Source organism: Polypterus senegalus, chromosome 1 (assembly GCF_016835505.1).
Source record: "Polypterus senegalus isolate Bchr_013 chromosome 1, ASM1683550v1, whole genome shotgun sequence".
In the NCBI taxonomy this organism is placed as follows: domain Eukaryota; kingdom Metazoa; phylum Chordata; class Cladistia; order Polypteriformes; family Polypteridae; genus Polypterus; species Polypterus senegalus.
In genome coordinates, this window is record NC_053154.1 from 237,991,763 (window position 1) to 238,017,366 (window position 25,604).

Sequence of the window (25,604 nt, forward strand, 5' to 3'; positions counted from 1 at the left end):
TCCTTAATTAGGATTAGCTTTAAGTGAACAATAAAAAAAAATACTTTGCATGTTCAGTTGAACAAATAAATAATCAAGAGTTTAAGGATTGAAAGGAGACTAACTATCTTTGCAGTGGCCCTCTAATACCTTAATTAAGAATCAACATTTTCAATGATAACAAAAATAAATTACTTTTTAAACATATACTGTAACAAAATTTGTTATTAAAGAAGCTTAATTAGGGTGTACATGGAAGCAAAATGACTGCCTCATTACTTTTATCTTCATAATCTCACAGCAGTTTTGAATGGCTTGCTCCCTCGAGAAAAGTAGCACAGCTTGCAGAATGCATGTAATATGACTTAATTCCCATTTGAAATTTTATACTGTATGATTATTACCAGAAAAATGTAAAAGTTAATTCTGGAGTTGTCACAGAAAAACACTAATAAAAGCTTATTATTCTAAGTTAGTATTTCTTATCTCTATTCACAGTGGCATTATGGTACACAGGTAACAATACTGATTCTTGAATCCAACACCCTAGATTCAGATCCCATGCTTGGTTGGTGTCTGTGTGAAGTTTAAATGTTTTTGAGTACTCTAATTTTCTTTCTATACATCAAATATGTCCATGCTGGGCTGACTGCCAATTCTAATCTGTCTCTATGTATACGTGTGTGGGACCTGCCACTTATTTTAGGGTTGCTTCCTGTAAATGCACTGGGATAGGTCTATAAGACTGAATTGGATGACACAGGTTTGAGAATACAAAGTTACCTAAATCTGGATAAATCACAATAACATCACTATCAATTTATATGAAAGCAATTATTAGATTAAGTAAAAAATATGGTACACAGACACATTGCATCATTCCAAGATATAGCAAATAATCAGTTTGTGTAATATTTTTCTGGCACCCTGTCTAGATTTGGTTCCTGCTTTATGCCTGATGCCACAAACCTGAGTGGGGAAAAATATTATATGAATGAATGAAATAGTTACCTTGTAGAGAAATCTAGTGATAATGCATACTTTACATATGCAGTGTGATGTTAATTGAAATATCATTATCTCCTCAATAACAGTGTAGTCTATATAATGATGTCCAAAATTTCTTTTATAAATATATATTTTACATCCAAAGTAATTAAAAAAAAACCAAGTGATTGGTAATTACTGTTTGCCTGCATTTAATTTACTGAGCTTAGTTACTAGAGAAAGAGGGAACAATACTCTAATGAAAGTGTGGTCAAGTTTGACCCTAGAGGATCCCAGTAGATACAGGTGTTTATTTAAGCCCAGATGCTTAATTAGAAGCTAGTTCTTGAGAACATAACTGATTTCATTTTAAGGCTTCAGCATTTTTATTTTGCAATATTAGATAATTCTGAAATTGTACAGTACATTGAAATATACACAGTAGGAAATAATTGAGATACTTGGGAGCAATGAACTAACTGATATAATTTTCAAACAGTGAATGGCATCTGGACTTCTATGACAGTCATTGATTTTCCATAACAAATACTGTGTTTGAACACAAATTTGTTAATAAATGCACCAGAGTAAAGTTGAAAGTAGTTGAAAGTTCAATAATCCTTTATGCTGTCAGTGATTTGAGATTATAAGAGAAGTACTTGTAGCTAAATATTTTTCCAGTATTTTCAAATATGTCTTATATGGAGTGGGGGGGAAGAAGGAGTTATTCATCCAAACAATCGTGGAGTGATGATTTGTTAAATTTGTATTTGACCTGCTGGCATAACAGGAAGACTACAGCAATGATGTATGCTAAATCATAATGTATCAAAGCAGTTTCATAAACTATAAATATAAAAATGTATTTTAGGCCTCTAAACTAAACTGACAAGCTCAATATTATCACAGAATTTGTACAAACAAGGTATAACAATAATTGTTTAACATTCAAAGTTTCCTGTTCCTCCTCAGTGTTTTTCACTGGATTATGATTTTAGTTTAGGGAAACATGATAATACTTATAAATTGACTTGAATTAACTAGATAAAAGAATTTAACTACCTATTGTACCAATGCATATGAACATTTTTGTAAAATTATGTATTTGTGAAATGTGAATGTACCCCAAGCCTCTGAAGCCATGTGATAGATAACACCTTTTAAACATATACAGTATTAAAATAGTTTGTTAGGTATGTTCTTTACTAGTATAGCATTATTCTTACAAACTTGAAGACATGCCTTTGCTTTAAGTCTAGGTGTACATACAGTATATATGCTAAAATGCACATCATTTGGATCCCAGTACAGACGTATTAATGCCGTAGATTCCTTGTGTGATGTTCTGTGGGGGGCAGTGTTCTCTGGGGTCTCCAGTCTCCTCCCAAAGCCCTAATGCATGCTGCCAAATTGACTGGACACTGTGAACTGACCAAATCTGTGTGACATTGGTGTGTATGAGAGTCAGCGCTGCAAAGCACTGATACGACTCCAGACACCAATCAAAAGTAAAGCAACTCCCAAGTCAACAGAACTACACTACTTGTTTTTATTAACTCTGCCTAAACTATAACTCCTTGTATCTATTTCAATACTGATAAAACATGCTGTGTTTTGTTGTGTGCTTACTGTTAATTTATCAATGTGAATTAGATCAGCAACTCTGATAAAAGAAGAAGAAAGCTACTGTGCGTAATAACATGTTTTTAGCAGAAGGGAAGCACAGTTTTGGCAAAGAACTATACTGGAGGACTGTATTGTGGAGCTATTGTTTACTGTGAGTTTGCTTTTGTTCATTACATCTCAGGCAATTTCAAACTGTCAGCTGAAGTGCTTTTATTGGGTAACAAATGAATGTATTATGTAGCAGAATGTATTTTGATCATATTGTACCTTTGTAATCCCCATATGTCTTGGCAAGTCTTGCTGCAATTGCAATGCAGGTGACATTTCACTATTCATATTGTTTTTAGTCAATCTTATTTCCCCTGATGTCACAAAAAGGTTTTCTTCTGCTCTGGCTTCAAATTACGTTTATGCTGATATATGTACAGTATATTTCACAAATGAATGGATATATACTGTCTATTTCTGTATTTTACCTAATATAATGGACACTCTAAGCTGTCATATGCAGCAGTCTACTTAAGTGATGCCAGATACCTGAATAAACTGATCAACAAGGCCACTTGTATTACAGAACTGAATGTGGAAATAACAGACACAGTAGCAAAAAAGGATGACTGCAAAATTAGAGAACATTGTGAGAAATTCTGCCTGTCCTTTCCTGACGCATTATCCAACCACTGACTGATTCTACCATATTGTGCCAAAAGAAACCATGGGACTCTAGTTTGCCAACAGGCATCAGACCAAATAATGTCTTCTCCCATCGTATACGTCTACAGTTAGCACAGACATGTACAGTATATTTCCAGTGGCGACATGGTGGCACAGTGGTAGCACTGCTGCCTAGTGGGATAAGGAGACCAAGATTTGTGTCCCAGGTCCTCCCTGTATGAAGTTTAAATTTTCTTTCCTGTGTCTGTGTAGGTTTCCTCTGGGTGCTCCCGTTTCCTGATATTGTTTGGTGTGTGTGTTTGTTTGTGTTTGCCCTGCGATGGGCTGGCACTCTGTCCGGGGTTTGTTCCTACCTTGTGACCTATGCTAGCTGGGACAGGCTCGAGCCCCATGACATGAAATATTTCAGGGATACTACACAGATATGAGCTGGGTAATATTGTGTGTATAGTTCTGGGTCTCACACGTTTATACTGGTGTGCACTTTGTTTATACTGTTTTATATTAGTTCTATGTACACTTTCAGTTCTGTATTGCTGTGTTGAAGCAAGTGAATTTATCCTCAATTATCTATTTTACAGAACCTCTTCATGTCTACTTACCTACCTACCTACGTATCTGTCTGTCTAGATGCAAAATGGATGAATTGATGGATGAAGTGATATGATACTTGTCTCAGCTGGCGGAGGCTATGGAGGTGCGAGTGGCTCCAACCAAAGGTGCACAAAAACCTCGAAGGGGGTGCCAAAAAGGAAAGTCTCGGGGTGCTGGTAGGTGGGGGGAGCGCTGCCTGTGCGAGGTCTCCACCCCTGTTTCTATCTGTGTTGCAAGACCGGACCCTGGACAAGCAGTAGGACCCACTTTGGGGGAAAGCTGCCCTCGCAGGACGTGCCACTCCACCTGACGGGTCTTCGCTGGTGGTGGGGCAGTGTTGGAGATGGCTAGGGGGAGCCCACTCGGCCGGGACGCCCAGGAGGACCGGAGGAGGGATTATGCCTTCCCCAGACCATGTGGGGGCGACCGCCCCGGTACCTTTGAGGGCCACGGGTACAGAGCTTTGAAGCTCAACCCTGTAGGGGCCCGTGGTCACCGCCAGGGGGCACCCCTATGCCTTTGGAGCCCTGGACCTCAGCACTTCTGCCACATCCGGAAGTGCTGAGGGGAAGAGGTGCAGGGACACCTGGAGTGCTTACGGGGATGCAGCCAGAACTTCCGCCACACTGGGGCGTGTCAGTGGAAGATTGTCGGGACACACCTGGAGCACATCCGGGTAAATATAAAAGTGGCCGCCTCCCTTCATACAAAGTCTGGAGTCGGGAGAGAATAAGGACAAGGTCTTGGAGGAGGCAAGGAGGCGGCCTGAAGAGTGAGAAGGCAGTGTGTGTTGGCCAGGACTTTGGGGGACTTTGGTGTTGTGTGGCACTTTGTAAATAATAGGACTGTTAATAAACGTGTGTTGGGTGTAACAACGATGTCTGCCTGTCTGGGTCCGGGCCAGTCACCACACACTGGAAAAACGGAAGCTAATCCAGATCAAACATGTCCAATTTATCATGTTTTTAAATGCAGCATTTTCTTTTAGTTTCACTTAATTATCAAGGAAGAAATGTGTGCATGGTGAAATTGCATCAAAAGAACATGAATTAATTTACAGTGTAACACATCCAGCTGTTGCTTAATCTCACTTGGTGTGAGTAGACAGCTATGACTATACATGTTATGATTGCTGAAGAAACAGCTCAATGAGTTTCCTTTGTAAAGTATAAAATCACATTTTAAAATATCCAGTCATAGATTTTTGTACCTGTTTACAACATTACAGTATCGAGGAAAGTGACTATTTAATTCAATTCATTTCTATTTATTTTTGCATAGTACTTTTTACTGAGCATAGGCTGAAATTGATTGAACTAATTTATAACTATAATGTAATAAGAGTAAATTGTTTTATCTTTGAACACTAATATAAACTCAAACTACAGTAAACACAATAAAAATGTAAAATCCATTATACAGTTAATGAGATATGTTCAGTTCACAACAAAGAGTAGGAAAACGAAAGCTTCACACGGGTCATAACAAACAAAGCCATAGTTCAGATGACCTTGACTGCCAAATGTCTGCCCACCCCCCACTGAGCATTCTGCAATATAACAAGTAAATTCTGGTCACATTTTGGTGTCATCATGTAAGGCAGGAACCATCCATGGATTGGACAGCAATTAATTGCTGGGTACATTTGTGCACCCATCCATCCATAAATTTAGGTTCATCTTTGGGATGTAGGCAGAGACTGGTACAACTATAAAAACCCACATGTGCAAATTCCACATAGGCAGTGAGCACTCTGGTATTTAACCCAATGTTCCAGAAGGCAACAGTGCTAACAACTGCACCAAAATGCTGCCCACATTTGAAATATATTTTTTCCTTAAATAAGACAACCAAATGATTATGTAACATACAACGTTTGTATTTACACCATTGCCTGCACTTAAATGTTCTTTTCATGTACAGTACAATTTATGATTTGTTCATCCTATAAAGAGCAAGATGATACATTTAAAAATAGAATTGTTAATCATGCACTTCCTTTGAGACTTAAAGGGTTTATCTATACTTTTTTTATTTTTCAACTTAAAGACATTGACACATCATTCATTTGCGTAGGATACTCATTCACAGCTGTACTAACACCTACACATTTCGTGTAAGTATTTGTTGAAAAGACAGACAAATGAGAATATACACATAAACTGATGTTGAATTTGAAAATCTCCTTTTATAGACTCACAATATAGTATTAAACCACAATAGATTATAAGTGAGACTCCATGAAACTGGTTTAATGATTTGGGACGACAATTCCTTAAAACATAAATACTGTAACTTGTCTCAATTGCGCATATTTTCTTTTATGTAGCAAAGTGACACATTAGGCAGTTTTCTCAGCTCATGATTTTAAACATTCTTCCATAAGGATATCTGTCTGTTTTCAAAGGATGCTCAGCTAAATTATTAGCAATTCTATATTGACCCAGTATGAAAGAAGTGGACAAATTAATACAAGATTATGATGGCTGATGAATCCAGAGCTGTTTAAATTCTTTCAGAAAGTACCTTTCCATGTGTAACAGACCACAACTCTGTTCTAAAACATAAAATAATTACTTGTCTATCCATTTTCTGAACTTATATTATACATTGCATGTTGGTGGAATCAAGTCTGGGAATAATGTTAATCAATTATAAGGCAAATTTCATCGGTTTTGTCCACAAAAGTACCCTCTTTGGAATGTGAGAAGAAGTCAAAGTATTCATAGAAAATCAACATGAACATGGGAAAAAGAATAAAAACTCCACACAAGAAATGATCAGGCTTGGAAGGAAACCCCAATTACTAGATTTGTGAAGAGGTGCATACTACAGTTAAATGATAGTTTTGGTCTTTTTGAAATACTAGGGGGCTATGCCCCCTGCTCTCTTTGCTCGCCAACTGCTGTGTTTGTTTCTTCAGATACACACTTTTACAATATTTTTTTTTCTTGGAATTGTTTCTGTTTCATTAGTTTTTCTTTTATTTTAGAACTTCTGTAAAAACAATATTTGGAATTATTTTTTATTCAAGATCGCTTTGAATTTTGATTCCGTTTTTGGGCTTACATTGTGACAATGCAACGTATAACTGTCCACGAGTGAATATCGTTTCTTTGTCTCTTATACTGTAAATAAACCAACTTTTTTGAATGTTTGTTCCTGTGATTTGTTAATTGTCATAGCAAAAGCTATTGTAACGGGGAATTGTAAATGTTTTAATACAAATTGCCTATCAAGGTCTCCTTTGGTGTCTAATGTTATTCATTGAATATATACAGGCAGTCCGCGGGTTACGTATGAGATAGGGACTGTTGGTTTGTACTTAAGTTGAATTTGTATGTAAGTTGGAACAGGTACATTATTTTAATAAATGCTATTGTTGACCGACTTTAACCAAGTGCTCTGCCAGTGAATGATGAAGTTTCACCTCTTTCTGACCTCAATTCTCGCTACTAAGATTGCACGTATACGCATTTCTTCTGTTGAAAATCCTAAGGGATAAAAATCCTCAATAAGATTTTTACATAATAAGTCTTCTTTTATTTCGAGATTTTGAACTTTAAAGTTGCCAATGTCTAATAGCCAGTTTGCAAAATCATTCAAATTTTTATTTGCTTGCATATTTTTATTTAATTTTAATTGGTGGAATAAAGACCATAAAGGTCTACTCTTTAGGCATGCATCATAAATCTGCTTTTGGCCTCCTTTCTTGACCACTGGTAGAAGTTGTCTAAAGTCACCTCCCAGCATAACAATTTTTCCTGCAAAAGGTTTTTCAGGTCCAAAAACGTCCCTAAACGTTTTGTCAATTACATTTAATAGTGTTTGTAACATTTTTGTCTGTGATATTTAAAAGTAAGTTAAATGTTTTGTGAGCTTTTTTTACCGTATGGAAGAAGTACTGCTGCTATACCTGTCCATGCTATCTATGTAAATGTTTTCCCTGTTCTGCTTGGTCCATCTATGAAGAATAATCGCTGTTCAATTTCTCCGAGGACACTTTTTTGAATTGTGCCAACAATGGATCTTTGATCATTGTTTAATTGTGAGTACATTTCCTGATATATTTTTCTATGGTCTTCCACTGTTACTTCTTTGTATGCTTTTATCTCTTTCTTTACCTCTGATTCGTTAATTTCTTGTAGAAGTCCAAATTGTTGCATTGTTAAATCTTCAGCTTATAACAATTCTTTGATGATTGAAAGAGCCGTTTGTTCATTTGACTTTTCAGATAATGATCCTTTGAACGCTTCCCATAATTGTAAAGCAGCAACTTTCCCTGTCATAATTAAGTATACGAAGAAGTGTATTAATTTGTCAGGCATCATTACAGACGTGGCATCAGACATCATTTCATACATATAGTCATCCGATTTACATAATCCAGCTGCTTCTTGAAGGGTACCGTACATATTTCCATCTATAGTTAAAACATCTCTATACGACGTTGCTCCTTTCGATTCTCGTAACAACAATTTTAAATGAAAGTGTTCGCTATCTTTTGGTGATACAATATTTAATTGTGCAACACTTTTGCAATAAATTTTTCTTCGATGTCATATTCCTTTTTGTTTTTGCCACGTGTAATGTTGAGGAATTTGCACATACGTATACGCCTTTGGGTAACACTTTACATTAAGTGTCCATAATTATACAGGTAATTACATTGTAGTTACAGTGTTAAGTACAGTGTAACTATGAGTTACTGCTCCGTACTTACTGTGTAATACAAAGTAACGTTATAGTTAATTACTCAGTTGTCATTGTTATTCCACAGTTAATATAATTACAAAGTAAAAAGTTATCACTGATCCAAAAACAAGTGTACTTACATAGTTACATCGTATCTGTACTTTCAAAATGTAATAAAAACATTAGGGAATGTAACTACAACTATGTAACAGATGTTCAATGTTCTGAGCAATTTTAATGGAAAATTGCAGTGATAACTGCATAGGTTTTCGATGATACTTCAAGATCTTTTTGAAATGGTGAAAACATCTTTGCAAAATGGTTAACGCTTTTCCCTAAAATCTAGAGGGGCACCTCTTTGACATGTTTTGCTTAAACAAACATTTGTCACATTCTTGTAGTTGTATTACACTATTTATTGTTGAATTTTTTGGGCTATTATTATACCCATCCCTAACATGATACTGCCAAACTTGCATCATTCAATCAAGGTACACAGGGCTGCAGAGCCACTCCAAGCATCACCGGGCACAAGGCAGGAAACAGCCCAGGATGGGGAGCCATCCGATTGCAAGGCCCACTGACAAACATACCAGCAGTCACGCTCTCAAACATGTGGCCACGTAACCCAACCTACATGTCCCTAGGATGTGGCAGTAAAACCCATGAAGAAGACATAGGGAGACATGGGTAGAACGTACACATTTTACACACATATCTCCAGACAGAATTCCATCTCAGGATAATGGATCTGTGAGGCAAAAGCGTTAACCATTTTACAAATGTGTTTTCACCATTTAAAACAGATCTTGAAATATCATTGAAAACCTATGCAGTTATCACTGCAATTCTCCATTAAAATTGCCCAGACCATGGAACATCTGTTACATAGTTGTAGTTACATACCCTGATGTTTTTATTACATTTTGAAAGTACAGATACATCGTAACTATGTAAGTACACTTGTTTTTGGATCAGTGATAAATTGTTACATTATAATTATATACACTGTGGAATAACAATGACAACTGAGTAATTAACTATAGCGTTACTTTGTATTACACAGTAAGTACGGAGTAATAACTCATAGTTACACTGTACTTATACAGGTAATTACATAGTAGTTACAAAATGATCTACATCATCAGCAGTTAATAATTTTTTTTTTGTAAAGTAACCAATAAATGCATGTGAGGTAAGCCCCGTTTTTGAAAATCATGTAAATGTATTCTCGGATTTGACTGAACAGCATTTCAAGTTCTTTCAATAAAATTAAGACTTTCTGATAAAACAATCTACTTATGAAAGTCGGAATATCCAGAGCCGATGTAGCTGGTGGCTTTGTTTTCAAGAATCTCTGGATTTCTGGCCATTGTGGATTGCATGTCATTGTAATAAATAAATCTGGCTGACCGATAGTTCTGGATATTGCCATTACATCATCATAACTGTTGCAATGCTCTTGGACTACCTTGATATGATGATGGTAATATTACTGCTTTACCTATTTTGAATTTGTCTGAACTATTGATATTTGAATTTTGAACATGATCAATGAGTCCTTGCATATGTTCCTGTTCTAAGTTTTGCTTGATTTGATTCAATGAAGAAAAGATGATTAGCTTCGACGTTTAGATATGCATAAATAATGTAATGTTGCATTAGATGTTGAGATGATAGAAGTGGGTTAAATACATTGGAACGTATCACTAATTTTGCCTCGAAATATTGTGTTGGTGTTATTCGTTTTTCTGAATTTGTGTGTTTCATATTGTAAGACCATCCTGTTTCTCCATCTGAAAAAAGCAAGGAAAAGAGTAATGGATCAGAACGTAGTGAATTATTAGACAGAAATGTCGATTTATGTTCTGCTTTCGGATAAACACGAATATCTACTCTGTTTTTGATATTTCCGTCTTTTGAAAGTATTATCGCTGATAACTCTTCACATGCTGGTTTATTATATATGCGTGCATGATCTTTCTGATTCATTTAGAAATCCAAGAAAACTTCTTTGTCCGTGTTTTGCAGATAGATTTTGTGTAAAATGCAATACTTTTGGATGTATGGATTTGTTTCCATTATTGGCTGTATAATTTCTAATACGTCCGATTGTTTAACTCTTTCGATTCTATGTTGCATCACTTCTCCGTGATCATAAATATACACCTGCCCAAATTGTGTTTTCTTCAAAATTAAACTTGTTGCTTTAATTTTTGCTGGACCACAGATTCTCATAGCGTATGGTCCATTCTTGTGTAAATCTACGTTTTGCGCATTGAATGATGCAAATGTGAAAAGATGATTGTAGACTGGAATATTTTGCCTGTAGTGTTTGTGGATTTCACTTTCCCCAAACATCAAATGTTTTAATTCTCTTGGATACACCTCCTCATTGTGTATAGACACACCTTTTCTCTGATGGCAACACGAATTAGACGATCTACAAGTCTGTGACTTGAACTTCAAAGCCTTACAATATTTACATACTTCTGACATATCACCAATGTCCCTATATTCGATCTCTATTTCCCTTTCCGTTATTTCTCTGAGTAATAATTTGTCTTTGTTTGCGCTCTGTCCTTATACGCTTTATATGTGCTGAGAGCCCTGGATCTGTGTGTGATCAAAGCATTTACACGACTGATGGTTTTTCTCTTCGTGGTCTTATTTGATATTTCTTGTAAGCAGAGCGTGTCTTGCAAGAATCTCATGTTCTCCGTCCTCGCGAGATGTTCCTGGGTCAATCTCTTGGCACAAAGTATCATGTTTACGGTCCCCGCGAGACGCTCCATGGCCATTGTCTTTCGTCTCGCGGGTCTTTTAAATGTCTTCCGTGATCTTTTTTTTTTTTATTGTAATCATTTCATACAAATTTATCAATTTTTACAAAGAATAAGATTGAAAACAAGTCGACCCCCAACCCTGAGAAAGAGAGCATGGCCAATGGGGTAAAACTTAAGGCTTGTAAACATACCTAAATTGATGAGTTTAATAGACCAATAGAGATGAATGGAGAAGAAAAAGAAATGCAGAGATAATTGCTTCCTCTGTGCTTTAAGAGCTTATTCTAAAATATTATTGATTAGATCCCGCCAGGTTTTGAAAAAATTCTGTACAGATCCTCTAACTGAAGATTAGATTTTTTCCAATTTCAAATAATATAAAACATCGGTTTCCCACTGACTTAAAAAGGGAGAGTGAGGATTCTTCCAGTTTAGCAAAATAAGTCTGCGTGCCAAAAGTGTAGTGAGTGCAATCACAGTTTGTTTGTCCTTCTCCACTTTAAACCCATCTGGTAAGAACACCAAACACTGCTGTTAATGGGTTAGGAGGGATTGTGACACCAAGGCTGTCTGAATGGCACTTTATGTCTTCTGTGATCTTAACGTGAAGATCACGTATCGTCATTCCCTCCTACAGGATTTCTTTATAATGGAGAGAAAATTCAATTTTTCAAATGCATACATGATATTCATAAGCCCCAGAAACTTGAGCTATTAAGTGAAAATGTATTTATAAATGTTAAAAATGTTTAAACTATAAATATACATTTTTAACAGGATATGCACGAAGTCCACTTTGCACATGAATAGCTGCACCTCTAGGTTTTAAGCAAACATCTACTGAGAATGGAGACCAAAATTTCAATTTAATGTGTAGTGATCAGCATCCTCCTATATACTTGTGAGACCAGGACTACTTAATGAAGCATCTGAAGGCAATGGAAAAATTCCACCAGAGCAACCATCAAATCAGTATGTCCTCAAAGTGATCTGGGAAAACTGAATCACCAACACTGAGATCCACCATTTGTTAGGTGAATGTACCGCCAGCTCCACTGAATTACATGTCATTTGAATGCCTGACAATCAACTCCCAAAACAGGTTCTTTTCTCCCAGTTGCCACAGGGAGCCCGACCGCTTGAAGGACCCATGAAGAATTTCAAGAAACATCTGAAAGTGAACCTCTTTCTCCCCTTGTGGCATCCCCAAGATGGATCTAAAGTTCCCTACCAAAGATTGACAACAGAGTCTCAAATCTCAAAAATGAACTAAAAAGAGATGCACTGAGTCCAAGTAGCAGACAGAGGAGAAATGCTTGCATGTCTGCCACAATGGCAGGTGCTGTAGTCTGTACCCAAAGTGTCAAAGAAAAATCTTCCTTGGGTTTTCATAGCTACTTATAAGGCCCATGAGACAAAAAGAAAATGAAAGAATATGGATTCAATTCTCAATTCAAGAAATTCCAATATTTTATAAATTTAAAATAAAAATTATCCTCTACAGGGGCTTATATTTACAGCAAATACAATAGCAAAAGAAAAGAGAAAAAACTACTTTAAAGTGGTAAAGATTCCAGCTTCAGAAAACATGCATTCTGTGCTTTGGTGGTATGTTTATAACAAGTGAACATAGTTGGAAATAATTTCAAATTGTCTTGACACTTTTATTCTGATGAATAATGAATGATACATGTTCTTTTCACACTAATAGGAATAGGTGGAGTTTACAGGCATGCAATTGTGAAAGGGATACTATTTATGATGAAATTTAGCATGACACTACCTTTCAGGTAAATATGTAAAAAATATGCCAAAATGAAAATAAAAAAAGAATGGATTTTTTTCAATGTTTATTATTCTCCTTTCAGTAATTTCAGTACCTGAAACATAAGACTTGTAGTGCTTATAAGGAATCTATGAGGCACCAAATGTAAACCATGCACAACAGTATGGGTCTGCTGCTGCATGCATCAACATCTTTCAGCAGTAGTAGTGCTAAGTCCAATATTTTACAGCAAAAGCATTTGTTCTTAATTGGCATTATTTTACACTTTTCACCTGTGCCCCTACAACTGCCAATTATTCAGAGCCTGAGTTTAGCTGTGTAAATATTCCTCTCTGCCTCTCCAATTCTCATTCTTTCTTTTGCTCATTTTCTGTCTGTTGCAGCCCTTTATAGGTGTGTACAGGTAAAGGCCGCGTCACATTACAAAACCGGATATGACTTCTATTTGAAGAGCATGTAATATTTAATGGTTATAGTTATTAAACCTTGTTGTCACTAAGGGTGACAAACTATACAGCTAAGAACTGAAGGGGTGACTTTTCAGTACCATTCCAAATCTTTTATTGTGCTGTGAAAATACCACAGAATCAACTCACTTTGGCAGCTACCAATGTGGCACACGCTGAATAGACCTCAATCTCCACCTACCTTTTAGATTTTTGTACTCTAATTCCACTCTCTTCTCCTTCCACAGTCCAGAGCACCCACTTTCCTTTTTTACCTTCAATGCACTAGGACATTTTATACTGCGAAGTGTTAGCATTGAGTAAGTTTTAAGGCTTGTGTTGCATATTTGTTTTGGGCTCCCATTGACTACAACTAAGATATTGTGTGTGATAAGTTTCTTGATTAATCTTCTTTTTATCTTTCGGTTGCTCTCGTTAGGGGGATGTTTTTTTTTCTCTATTTTCCTGTCCTCTGCATCTCGCTTTGTTACACCCCCCACCTGCATGTCCTCTCTCAACACATCCATAAACCATCACTTAGGCCTTCCTCTTTTCCTCTTGCCTAGCAGCTCTATCCTTAGCATCCTTTTCACATCTTGATTAATACTAAACTAAATTAGTAATAGTTACAAACAATAGCTCTGAGAAAAATCAGATTTAGCTAGAAAACATGTCTGGCTTATTCAGCACATGTTGTTTAAGAAAAGGAAGGTCAAGAAAAAGGAGGATGACCATAAATCCAATAATTTCAAATCTTCTTTAAAATCAAGGATGTTTGTTCCTGTCTGTCTGGGTTTTCTTTAGTTCTCCTGTAGCCCCATCTGCTCATACAGGACATGGAAAAAAAATTAAACTGATTTACTGATTTTGTGCTTTTGTTTGTCCAGTTTGCAAAGTTCACACTGTTGATTCTCCATTAAATTTTGCACAAATTTCTAATTTGTACAGGGGGATACTATTGTCTATGTTTTGTTCTGTAATTTAGTTGGTGACAGCACTGGGTACCCCTGCTAGTAATTAATAAATATTATATTCTTATTTTTTTATTTGCAATTAAGATCAGTCCTGAATGCTTGTTTTCCGTAATCCTCCCCTATTTCTCTTCTGAGAAAAAAAAAGTTTTCAATCTTTATGTTAATCAAAATTCTTTCCAGTGTTTCCTATCATCCCCTACTCATTCATTCTGTCTGGCCTTATGAAGTTTCTTCTGCACATCCCCCAAATCTGATATCAAACTCCCACTATTATCTTGGAATATTTCCCTGGCCTCAAATAATAAGGTTATTCTGTTTAAAATAGTGTGTTGTTTATATCTTATACCAGGAATGTTTTGCCATGAGACATATTGCCAAACTTTTGTTCCATGTGTGTTTTCTCAATGTTCCTGGCACCTTCATCCACTGTCTCCTATGTTTTCCTTCTGAATCCTTGTCTCTAAATCTCTTGCTAGGATTCAGTCCCTGAATATATCTCCCTTATCCCACATTTTTCTACTGGTCTTTTTCTTTTGTCTTTCCAAGGAAGGTTTTTCTCCTTGGATATGATTGCTGATAAGCTCCCAATAGTTTCATGCTAGGATGACCCAGAGGTCATCCTGGGCAGGGTGCCAACCCACTGCAGGACACACACAAACACACCAAGCACACACTAGGGCCAATTTTAGAATCGCCAATCCACAATCTTTGGACTGTGGGAGGAAACCGGAGCACCCGGAGGAAACCCAAGCGGACACGGAGAGAACATGCAAACTCCACGCAGGGAGGACCCGGGAAGCGAACCCGGGTCTCCTAACTGCGAGGCAGCAGCGCTACCACTGCGCCACCGTGCCGCCCCTTTTCTAATCATTGGAAGTTTATCTTTTATAAGCATCCCAGATTAAAGAATCCTCAGGTACCACCACTGACAAACAGAGAGTGAAATCTGGATAGCTACAGGCCAGTGATTATCATTTTACTCTCTCACTTCCTTTCTTTTCTCCACTTGACAATATCTAATTAGTTGGGGTAGGGGGTGGTTTTGGAAAGTGGCCACGGTTGAGCTGCATTTGAGTGGTTTTTATATACTCTTCTGAAAAATTTTTAATGTGTTCTTTGAGGTGATATCATTGTCTCACTGCTTTAATGATATAGATTTGAGGATGTCAGGAATACTAATTTACATTTATATGTAGTATGATGTGAAATGGCAAACAGATACAGAAAATATTTTGTATTTGTTTATTAATGTGCTTCAGTGTTGGCTGCAGATCATCTATTTTCCTAAAGTGATGCAATGTTTACACAGCCATATTAATCATTCATGTTAAGGTAAGCTAATGTCAAATCATTTTCTATAAAAAATATAATATAAAGAGGGTCTCATATATATCATTATTAATCCACACTAACAATGCCCAGATGGGAATTCAATGCCAATTTTTCAAAGATGTGAGGAAGCAGTCCTTACCAGTGTGAAAGGGTGCTGCCAAAAGTTAAACTACTGTCCTAATAATGTTATATACTACTGTACATGACCTGCTCTTGCACTTGAATAGATTATGTGGAATGATCCAAAAGGCTGCCCTTTAAACACTTGTAGAAAACTGTGAAATATGTAGGTGGATGTGTCCAGGGCAGACTTAAACACAGGATCTGTGCACAGCTACTGTATCAGACAGTTGGTCAGTCCTAACAGTTCTTTTCCCCAACATGTCCTTTCACGATTTTTATAATGATGTAATCCAAAACTCTAAATATATGTATATACATAAACATATTGCTGCATTATTTAATTGTCTTTCTAAAAATGAAATTCATCTTGTTTACTGCTAAATCAAAAATCCTCAGGAACCAAATGAAGGTTCTCCCAGAATGAATGAAGCAGTTCACCATATTCATTTGCATGCTTCATTTCTCATATTGTGTACTGTTTCAGTGAAGAGGCAGGCTGCTTCTGAAGATTTAAGTGCTACTGTTACATAACATTCCCACATTATGATACAGCTTTTTTCACACACATACTCACCCCACCTTCAGAGTCAATTTATTTTGTTGCAATGAAGTGAAATTTCTTATGACTCCCTGGCAGTATGGGTAATATTAACATTCTAAACAGAAGCAGAAAGCAAGATTAACTAATATCCATTCACTTCCAAGACATACTTAATCCACAGGCAGTGCCTATCCTTAAAGGGGTTAAAGAATATTTCATACCAAAAACTGGCACAGTAATAAGCATTGTTGCCATTTTTTTTTGCTCAGCTGCTTGTATTCCCATATTTATTAAGCATGTATGATGCAACTATAGCAAAGACAAAACCATAACCTGAAATTCAAATTTGCAGACTCCTGCTGTTGGGAATGCAGGAGGCAGACTCACTGGGGCACCCTGCTTGTGTCCATTTTTTTTTACATAGGCCTTTGTTGTGTCTCATCTTTACCTCATCAGTGGACTGTATGCAGAACCACAGCTATGAAATTAAACTTTGTGCTGCAGGATTTAAGTACATAAAATTAATATCAAGATGAAGTTCCTTATCAATATATTACTCTGCTGCTGTATTCCCTTTTTGCAGTGTACTTCCAACTAGCCACAATAGTTCTATACTAGTTGTTCAGAACAGGGGTAGGCAATGTTTGTCCTGGTGGGCTGCAGTAGCTGCAGGTTTTTGTTCCAACCCATTTTCTTAATGAGAAGATAATTATTGCTGATGAAGCACTTATTGCTAAAGTGACATTTTGATGTTTCATTTTAGTGGTCTCGCTAGTTAAGGTTCTCCACCCTTAATTGCTTATTTCAGTCTTAAATAGCTCCATTTACTGTTTTTACTGGCTTCCTAATAGCAATAAGATTAAAATGTCAAATTAGCCAGCAGTTCTCAATCTGACTTGTTTCCATTTATGTCTGTGCAGATTCATCATGCACTATTTGGTTTAATAAAGCACTTAACAGAGCTTGTGACAGACTGAAAATTGTCTGTTTCAGGCTTCAAATCATTAGGATGATATCCTTGGAAAGGAATCTAAGATATAAGAACCTAACATTGCAGACTAACAAGCCATAAAATTAAATAAGGTCTGAGATTGGCAAGGATTAGATTCTAATTAAGCAATTGGGTTGGAATAAAAACCTAAAGCCACTGCGACCCTCCAGGACCAACATTGCCCATCCCTGTTTTAGATATCCATTGTCGGGCAACCGGTGAATTTTCTAGGGGCGCCGCAAAAACTTTTGTAAAATATTTAAAATTGCTAGTGTTTTTGAACTTTTGGTTGATTAAAAAGATAATGTTTAAAAAATATATTTTATGTTGGAAAAACAGATAACGGAAATAAAGTCTAAAAAACGCGAGAGACTTCAAATGATCGACCAGGAAATGCATGTCTGTCTTTCGAAAATTGATCCTCGCATCAATCTCATATGTGCTGAAAAACAATCTAATGTTCACATTAATTAAATTTAAGATTTATCCTTTGATTCCTTTATTAATAAAATGTCTTTCAAACTTGTAAAATTAACCGTTTTTATTGCCGATTGTCCATAGATTGTGTCGTCACGACTTTATTTATGGGCAGTCCCTCAGGTGTGCCGCGAAAGAAAATTTTTGGACTTAATGCACCACAACCCGAAAAAGGTTGCCTTTCACTGAGATATACAGTTGTTTACAATCTTCAAAGGTAATAAACTGACAAATAAAATGTGAGTTCTTCATGAGAACATTTATGGGCACATGGTCAGCAACTTATCTTTAGAAGAATAAGCATACAGGACAGAAACACTATCAAGATAAAAATGTTCATACAGTGACACAACTGCTAGTATTTAAAGACACTACATTTACCTATAAGTGATTGTTTAATGTTCTTTGCTGATTTCAAATCAGATATCCTCTGCTAATTATCAGTGCAAACTGTTCTCTACCCTATACTGTCATGATTGATATGATTCTATCATCTTTACTGTATAGGGCCCACAATAAAGGAACGCAGGAAATATGTTGTTGGAAAATAGAAATGTAGCATATCTTTCTATTTCCTCCATATATCAGGAGTTTGTATGGATAGTGAGACAATTTAACTGGGAATCCTTAACACTGGCTTCAGTATTTTCTCTTGGCTATAAAATACTATAAAAAATTGTATGCTATGTAATAATTTTTGATTTTTTTAATAAACAGATAACATAACAAAGCACAGGTGCTGTCATCTAAAATAGAGTCACACCTCTGATGTCACACACAATGGCATCAGTCATGAGATAGCAATGAAACACTGTTCTCAAAATAATATGTCAGTGACCATGTTAAAACTGGCAAATAAACAGTTTCATAAAATGGTGTTGTGAGGCCTTAAACATGACAATAAAAATATTTACTATTCATGCTGACAAGGTGCTACAGAAAAAAATGTTAATAACAGGTGTTAGCAATCAAGGCGAAGAATGTAAATTGATGTACTGTAGCTTTGTTCGCTACTGCATTGTCACAGAGATCATGGAAGTGCTTGAGGATCTCCCCTAGTGCAGTGTATAGCAGGTTGTGTCAAGAGTCATGTTGCTTTGGTAGCTGCCATAAAAATAGAATGTGATTTGTCCTGCATCCTCACAAATAATGTGATGATCTTCAACTAGTTTCTTTTATTCAAGACACTGAATTGTCTGCTGTGAAATTGTACTTCACTACTGAACTTTATCAGATAGTAACAAGGAAGTCAGTACTGAAGGACTGATAAATGATGTATATTTTCTTCATTAATGTACTGAACCAAGCTGGCATATTGTGTGTGATATATGCTATGTGAGTATTATATACTGTATTTCCTTTATTTACTGGGGGCAAATATGGAAAATGGAGAACTTTACTATATTATGACATCCTTCTATATAAAAGCAGTCGGGATTGTCCTTCCATCCCGTGAATGCTATGCAGGCGCGGAGTTTCACACACGCCCCGTTCATTTTGCAATGCACGATGGGATTTGTAGTTTCGTTTTTCCAGGTAAAAGTTGATTTTCTACTCCAGACTGTGCGATATCTTCTTCTTCTTTCTTACTATATAAAAGCGGTCGGGATTGTCCTTCCGTCCCGTGAGTGGAAAGCGTAGCGGTATTCCGCTTATCACAGACTTACTACTTGCAGCTTGCGGTACGAAGCGACATGATGTGAGAAGAGTTCTGGTGCTCCCATCGTTCTCTTGCTTTTGTGCGCGATGCGCTGGAAAAATAGACAAAATGATGTCTCTGGAAATAATTAATGTTGATGGAGTACAAATGCCTCACCGCGTAGTAAATATCAGGGGGGTTCAAAAGGGCGACCTCAATATAGAAAAAAAGTTTAAATTTCATCACAAAAATAACAGAAATACCGCTCAAATGCAATATAACCAAATTAATGAGTTTGTATAAAATATCAAATTGATCTACATATTGAATTGCCTTAAGAAGTGGTCAACTTAAAAGTCGGTCGCCTTAAAAGGCGGGTGAGCCTAGTATGTTAATAAGGCAAGTAACTAAATTGCTCATTTTGTTTAATGAATTGTCCTAGTTTACATACTAACTTCATTTTTTGCTAATTGGCCCATTTGCCTCAAAATGACTGTCAAATATGAGATACTGAGAGTTGCTTTGGGAAAGGAAGCATAAGTGTGTCCTGCCACATGCAAGTTAAGACAACTGGGAGTACATGAGTGCTAGTGTGAGCTAGTGACTGGTGAATGTCAAAAGCATTGCCTCAGAGACTATTTCCAGATTCTTAATCTATCTGAGCAAGTAGTGTCATTGTTTTATTTTTGTATGCTTTCAAAAGAAAAAAAATACAATTTCAACTGATAATAGAAGCAAATCAATCAATTTCTAATGTAAACAAACAAATTGCCTAAAGATTTACAATTGTAAAATTGTTCAAATGGTTTAATTTATAAATAAAACAAGTTAGATAATGTACACATAACATCCAGGTGCATTCTGCGAGTAAGTTAACTGATTTGAAAGTTTGTATATTACACATTTTTTCTTTGCACAATCCAAGATTCAGTTATTACATTTTTGTTTACTAAATAGTTTTGTAACAATGAGTCATATTCAGAAGTAATTGTGATAATACAATGTAACTGCATGTGTTAGCAGATGACATTAAATATGTACTTTTTAACAGCACTTTACAAAGGAATTGAAAAAACAAAGCACAAAGAAGCTTGTGGTGGTTCAACAGCTTTCACACATAGTATATTACAATTCAAGTGATGTGAAACTGTCATTGTTTGATGTGTGTTGGTTGCAGAGAATCTGTGACAAATTGTTATTCAATTTTCTTAAACATAACATTTTTGAAACAAAGTAGTATCTAATAATTAGCAACTGGAAATTACAGTATGTATTAATCCAAAATGGCCAATACTAGTATAAAATAATTATAAATATTAACTTATGAATGGAGAGAAGAAACTGAAATAAGTTCCCTGTCTATTTAAAACAAAGTAATCAATCAAAACTATATAAATAAATAACTGGGAAATGATCTTGTTTATTGTGTACTGGGAATATGAATGGTACTTAATGGGCAAGAAGATCAGGAGCTTGCCATGATTGTTTGAAGATATCTGGGATTGAAATATCAGGGGCTTAAATTACTGAAGCATCCCATCTCTTGATGCCACTGTCCAATGTTTATAGCACTTAGGGCAGATGCACCTCTCACGTGTTATAAATTACTTGATACCCCAATTAGCTGCTGGTTGATAATGTCGGTTCTTTACAATAATTATCTGCACATACTATTGTTTAATTAATTCAGTCTTATATATGCTTACATAATTGCTTTCCATCCCCTTCCATTTATTTCCAGAAACATGACTTTTTTTGCAATCTATTAGTTAACTTACCTAAAGAAGCAGGAGAAAGGTACTGTTGTGTGAGCTCTTTGCTCATGCTCTGCCCAGTGTCTGTTTCACTTGCACTGGGCATCCGAGCATCTGTCAGACAAATAAAAAAGGAAAATATGCAAAATATACAAGTTCAGGCAAGGTAAAATTGAAAAAATAAACTAATTCTTAGTTGAAGTTACACAGAATGTTTCTCCATTTTTACATCTACCTGTTTGCAAATTCAAAGGGAAATTTTGAAATTTATAAACTTAGAACAACCATAATCTTTTTGAGATATCTGAACAAAAAATTGAACTATCTTGACAAATTTCCTTGAAGAAAAAGTCTGCCACAAAACTGGTCCTCAGGGGGCAGAGTGGTTTCATGCGGACAGACAGGCATACAGACATGTGACCCAATTTAATGAAAACTCATATGATAGCCTGAGAAATAATTCTGGCCAAATCTGCTTTAGAAAACTCTTTATTAGTCCTAAGACATTTTCTCTAGTATATTAGCAACAACAGCTGAGGATAAGGAAATGTTCAAGTTCATCATCAAACAGAATCTGAGAAGATATGATTTGCATGAGAAATAATAGCATTTGGTAAAGGCTGAGATGGTATTTTAGCATTGATTAGGCAAGTATCATTGTTCACATTCACCTCCATGATTTGCTTGCCAATAGAGTTTTATGTACTGTACTGTGTTTTTTTTTACTGTGCTGTGTTACAGACTTGTAATACTGTACTTTGTATAACAGTGTGATAAAAATGTTGTAATTATCCCTGAGTGGGTTGGTTTCACCAGTGGTAGATCGAATGGTGGAACGAATCACTATTTCTGGGAAGGGTGATATACTTTACAATATTTCACCCTGTGGTTATCATTCATGTTGATCTAGTGTCTTTGAATACATGCTTCATGTTAAAACATTTCCAGATTGAACTTTGCTTCACCTTATCAAAAATAACTATGTAAGAAGAATGTAGTCTAAGCTACCAAACCTGCAAACTGTGTGTGAATAATATCAGCAAACGAGGGCACAATGCAGTAAAACTAACTGGGTCACTTTAGTCATACTTTTAAAAATGTTTTGCCTATGAGCTATCACCAACAGAAAGCTCTAAGTAGGTCTGTCTTCTGATTTTTGTACACCCAGACAGATCTAGGTCTATCCATAAAGTTGAGAAAATTGAGTGAAAATATGAAAGAGAAAACCAAATTATAACCCAGAAAACAATGGCAAAGATGAAGAAATGAACAGTGAGGAAATAAAAAAAATAGGTTATTAAGCAAGGGTCAAATTAAAGCGACAACTCAATTTTTATATAGAGCCCTGGTCCTCATATGCCAGAATATATGATGTCTAGTGCAGGACCAATGTATCAGCAGGTTCTCATGCTTTTGGTATTAAAATGATCTTTTAAAGTCTGAGATATCAAACTGTTTTACCTTTCAAAGAAATGTAATGAGTATTTCTTTTGCTGCATATACATGTGTGATAATTGTATGGGTGGGACTGATAATGAATTATAAGCTCCTCTGGAAGCTGGGTACAGAAGTATATAACAGATTTAACAATAACAACAATAAAATAAAGACAAAACAAAATGTAGTATGTACTAAGAGTATGACAAAAGTCTTTGGAAGATTAGTTTTCCTGGACTATACTACTACTCTTACCTTTGTTTTTAATCCCGCACGGGCTATTTGTCTGGGTACAATCGCTGCAAAACTAATCTTAGCCTTAACTTAGAATCCCCTGCTTCTCTTTCTGTAAATCCTCTTTCTTTAATCATGTTAAACTTGAACATCTGGCATCATGAATCAACAGAATATCTACCACAAACAGAACTGGCAAGCCCCTGTGAATTTGGTGGGGTGCTAGTAGTATTGTAGTTTTAATAACATATATACTGTAAATAAAATCTTAATCTGTTTGTTTGATCAACAACCAAAAAAAGTCCCTGAACTGATTTTCACAAATTTTTTTATGTGCATTGCTATGAAGGCAGCAACAGAGCACTGGTGCAGGTTGAAGGACACTGTTATCATCACAGTTCTGTACCAGTCAAAGCGGGATCTCATTTAAGATCTCTGGTACAGTGTTTTCTCCTCAATTGATCTGGACAACAATGTTATTGTTGCGTTGCATTACAGCTTTTGTTTAAAAGTACAGTATATGTTTTTGTCTCATTGAGGGTCATGTTTATCCATATTGAATATCAAAGGTTCAGCTTTCCCTGTTTATTTTCATCTAAAGTCTTTATGTAAAATATACAGGTTCAAAAGGGGTGTACAGGACAGCCAAATGTTAAGAAGCAATGTTCCTTTCTTTCAAACCATGCAAAGAACTTAAACTTCAAAACACCCTTTTTAATAAATTTTCACCATTACAAAATTACATACAAAATGAAGTTTAGCATCAATTTTGCAAAACTGCATGCAAGACAAAACTGACCGTTTCACTGACCACTACCTATTATTTTGTAATATTATATTATACATACTGTGGTGGGCTGGCACCCTGCCCGGGGTTTGTTTCCTGCCTTGCACCCTGTGTTGGCTGGAATTGGCTCCAGCAGCCCCCCGTGACCCTGTGGTTAGGATATAGCGGGTTGGATAATGGATGGATGGATACTATATATACTGTACAGTAACTGTGTACAATTCAGGCAGTCTACCAAGGACAGTGGCGTCTGCTCTTTGTTGGTCAAACATGAAGACAGACTTTCATCTCACTGTATATATGTGACAATAATTCTGAAATCAAAGCAAAACATTACATTTAAAAAAACAATCAACATTATTGAACATCTGCGTATTATTACGTAGTATGACAGAGATAAGCCATGATGAAATACAGTGTTTTAGCACATGCCAAGTTGTTGTTCATAATATGATAGAAAGAGAACAACTGAGAATAGAATTACTTTACACTGATGGTTGACGTTTAAGTCCTTTTTCTGATGAGGCACTTATACACTTATAATTTTAGGCTTTCTTTCCAATACAGCATTGTAATGTGAGATGATGTTAAATCAATGTTGAATGAATCGACTTTGAATCATCTTTAGAACATTATCAAATACTCCCCCTAAAAGAATTGTACGAATACAGAGACCTGCAGCAAATGTCAGTGAAACCCAATCTCCAAGCCTCTCCCTACTGTAGATGCTTTCTGTGGTCCATGGATGCAATTATTAAACTAACATTCCAGCTTATTAATGTGTGATTAAACATCTATTTGTGAAACCAGTAAATACTGTACATAGATGTAGCACTCAGTTCATGGTTTCAATCCACCAATGAGTTAAAGAAATTATGGAATTCAATCATTCGCGAAAAGGAAAAAGTCTTGAAAACAGAGTAATTGAGAGTTATCAGAGAGGTTGTGCAGATATCAAATGGAATACCATTAACCCATTATAAAAACATAACTGGGCTATGCCTGATACTTTCGCTAGGTCCTAACACTTCTTCTCTTTGTTTTTGGGCATGCTGTGTCAGCCGTACATGACTACCCAGGTTACTGTAAATGTGCATTTAAAAATTGTAATCCTTAAGGCTCCCCTTTTACTGTGCAGCTTTTTGAAGGATGGGTTAGGACTGTGAGGGGGTTTGTTGTTGGTTGCTGCTAATGACTGACTAGAATGCGTTTTGATACCTGTTGTTTATTCTTACTGAAGTCTAAAAAAAATTCAACAACAAAAAAAAGACTCTTTGGCAGATTTCTTAAAAAAGTACATTAAACTGTATTGTATTTCTGATTCTGCAAACAAAATTGGAAATCACCAATGAGTAACAGATATGTTCTTAAAACTAAGATTAAGGGTCATTGTGTTAGAGAGATGTCACCTTTTAAAACCAGACCATGCCATCTACCACCTCCAGTCTTCTTTCATTTGATATGTTCTAGTACTCATCAGAGCTATTCCAAATTTCCTGAGACTCATGAATTACTGTATTTCTAAAAAAAACTTGATTTGAAACTAGAAAACACCACATGATGCTTCCCTCATTGTATTACTGGTCTTATCGACAACTAATTCCACTTCATTGTACCTGTGAATTTCAGGATGCTAAGAATGTAACGACCTACCTAATATTGCAGGCAGGATCAATAAAGAAGAAAGAAATAATTTATTTTTTTTATTTTTTATTTTATTGATTTTATTGTAATTATTCCA

General features: G+C 36.0%; 1 protein-coding gene across 2 annotated transcripts in view; it reads right to left on the reverse strand.

Annotated features, from left to right (window-relative positions):
* Positions 1 to 25,604, reverse strand: part of LOC120540031 (serine/threonine-protein kinase 32C) — a 422,829-nt gene that overhangs the window by 236,232 nt on the left and 160,993 nt on the right. Inside the window, exon 2 of one of the 2 annotated variants that reach the window (XM_039770484.1) lies at positions 21,430 to 21,519. The exons of the other annotated variant lie outside the window; for it this stretch is intronic. Coding sequence (XP_039626418.1) covers positions 21,430 to 21,519 — 90 coding nt within the window. The remainder of the gene's footprint in view (positions 1 to 21,429; positions 21,520 to 25,604) is intronic. 2 annotated transcript variants of the gene reach the window in all.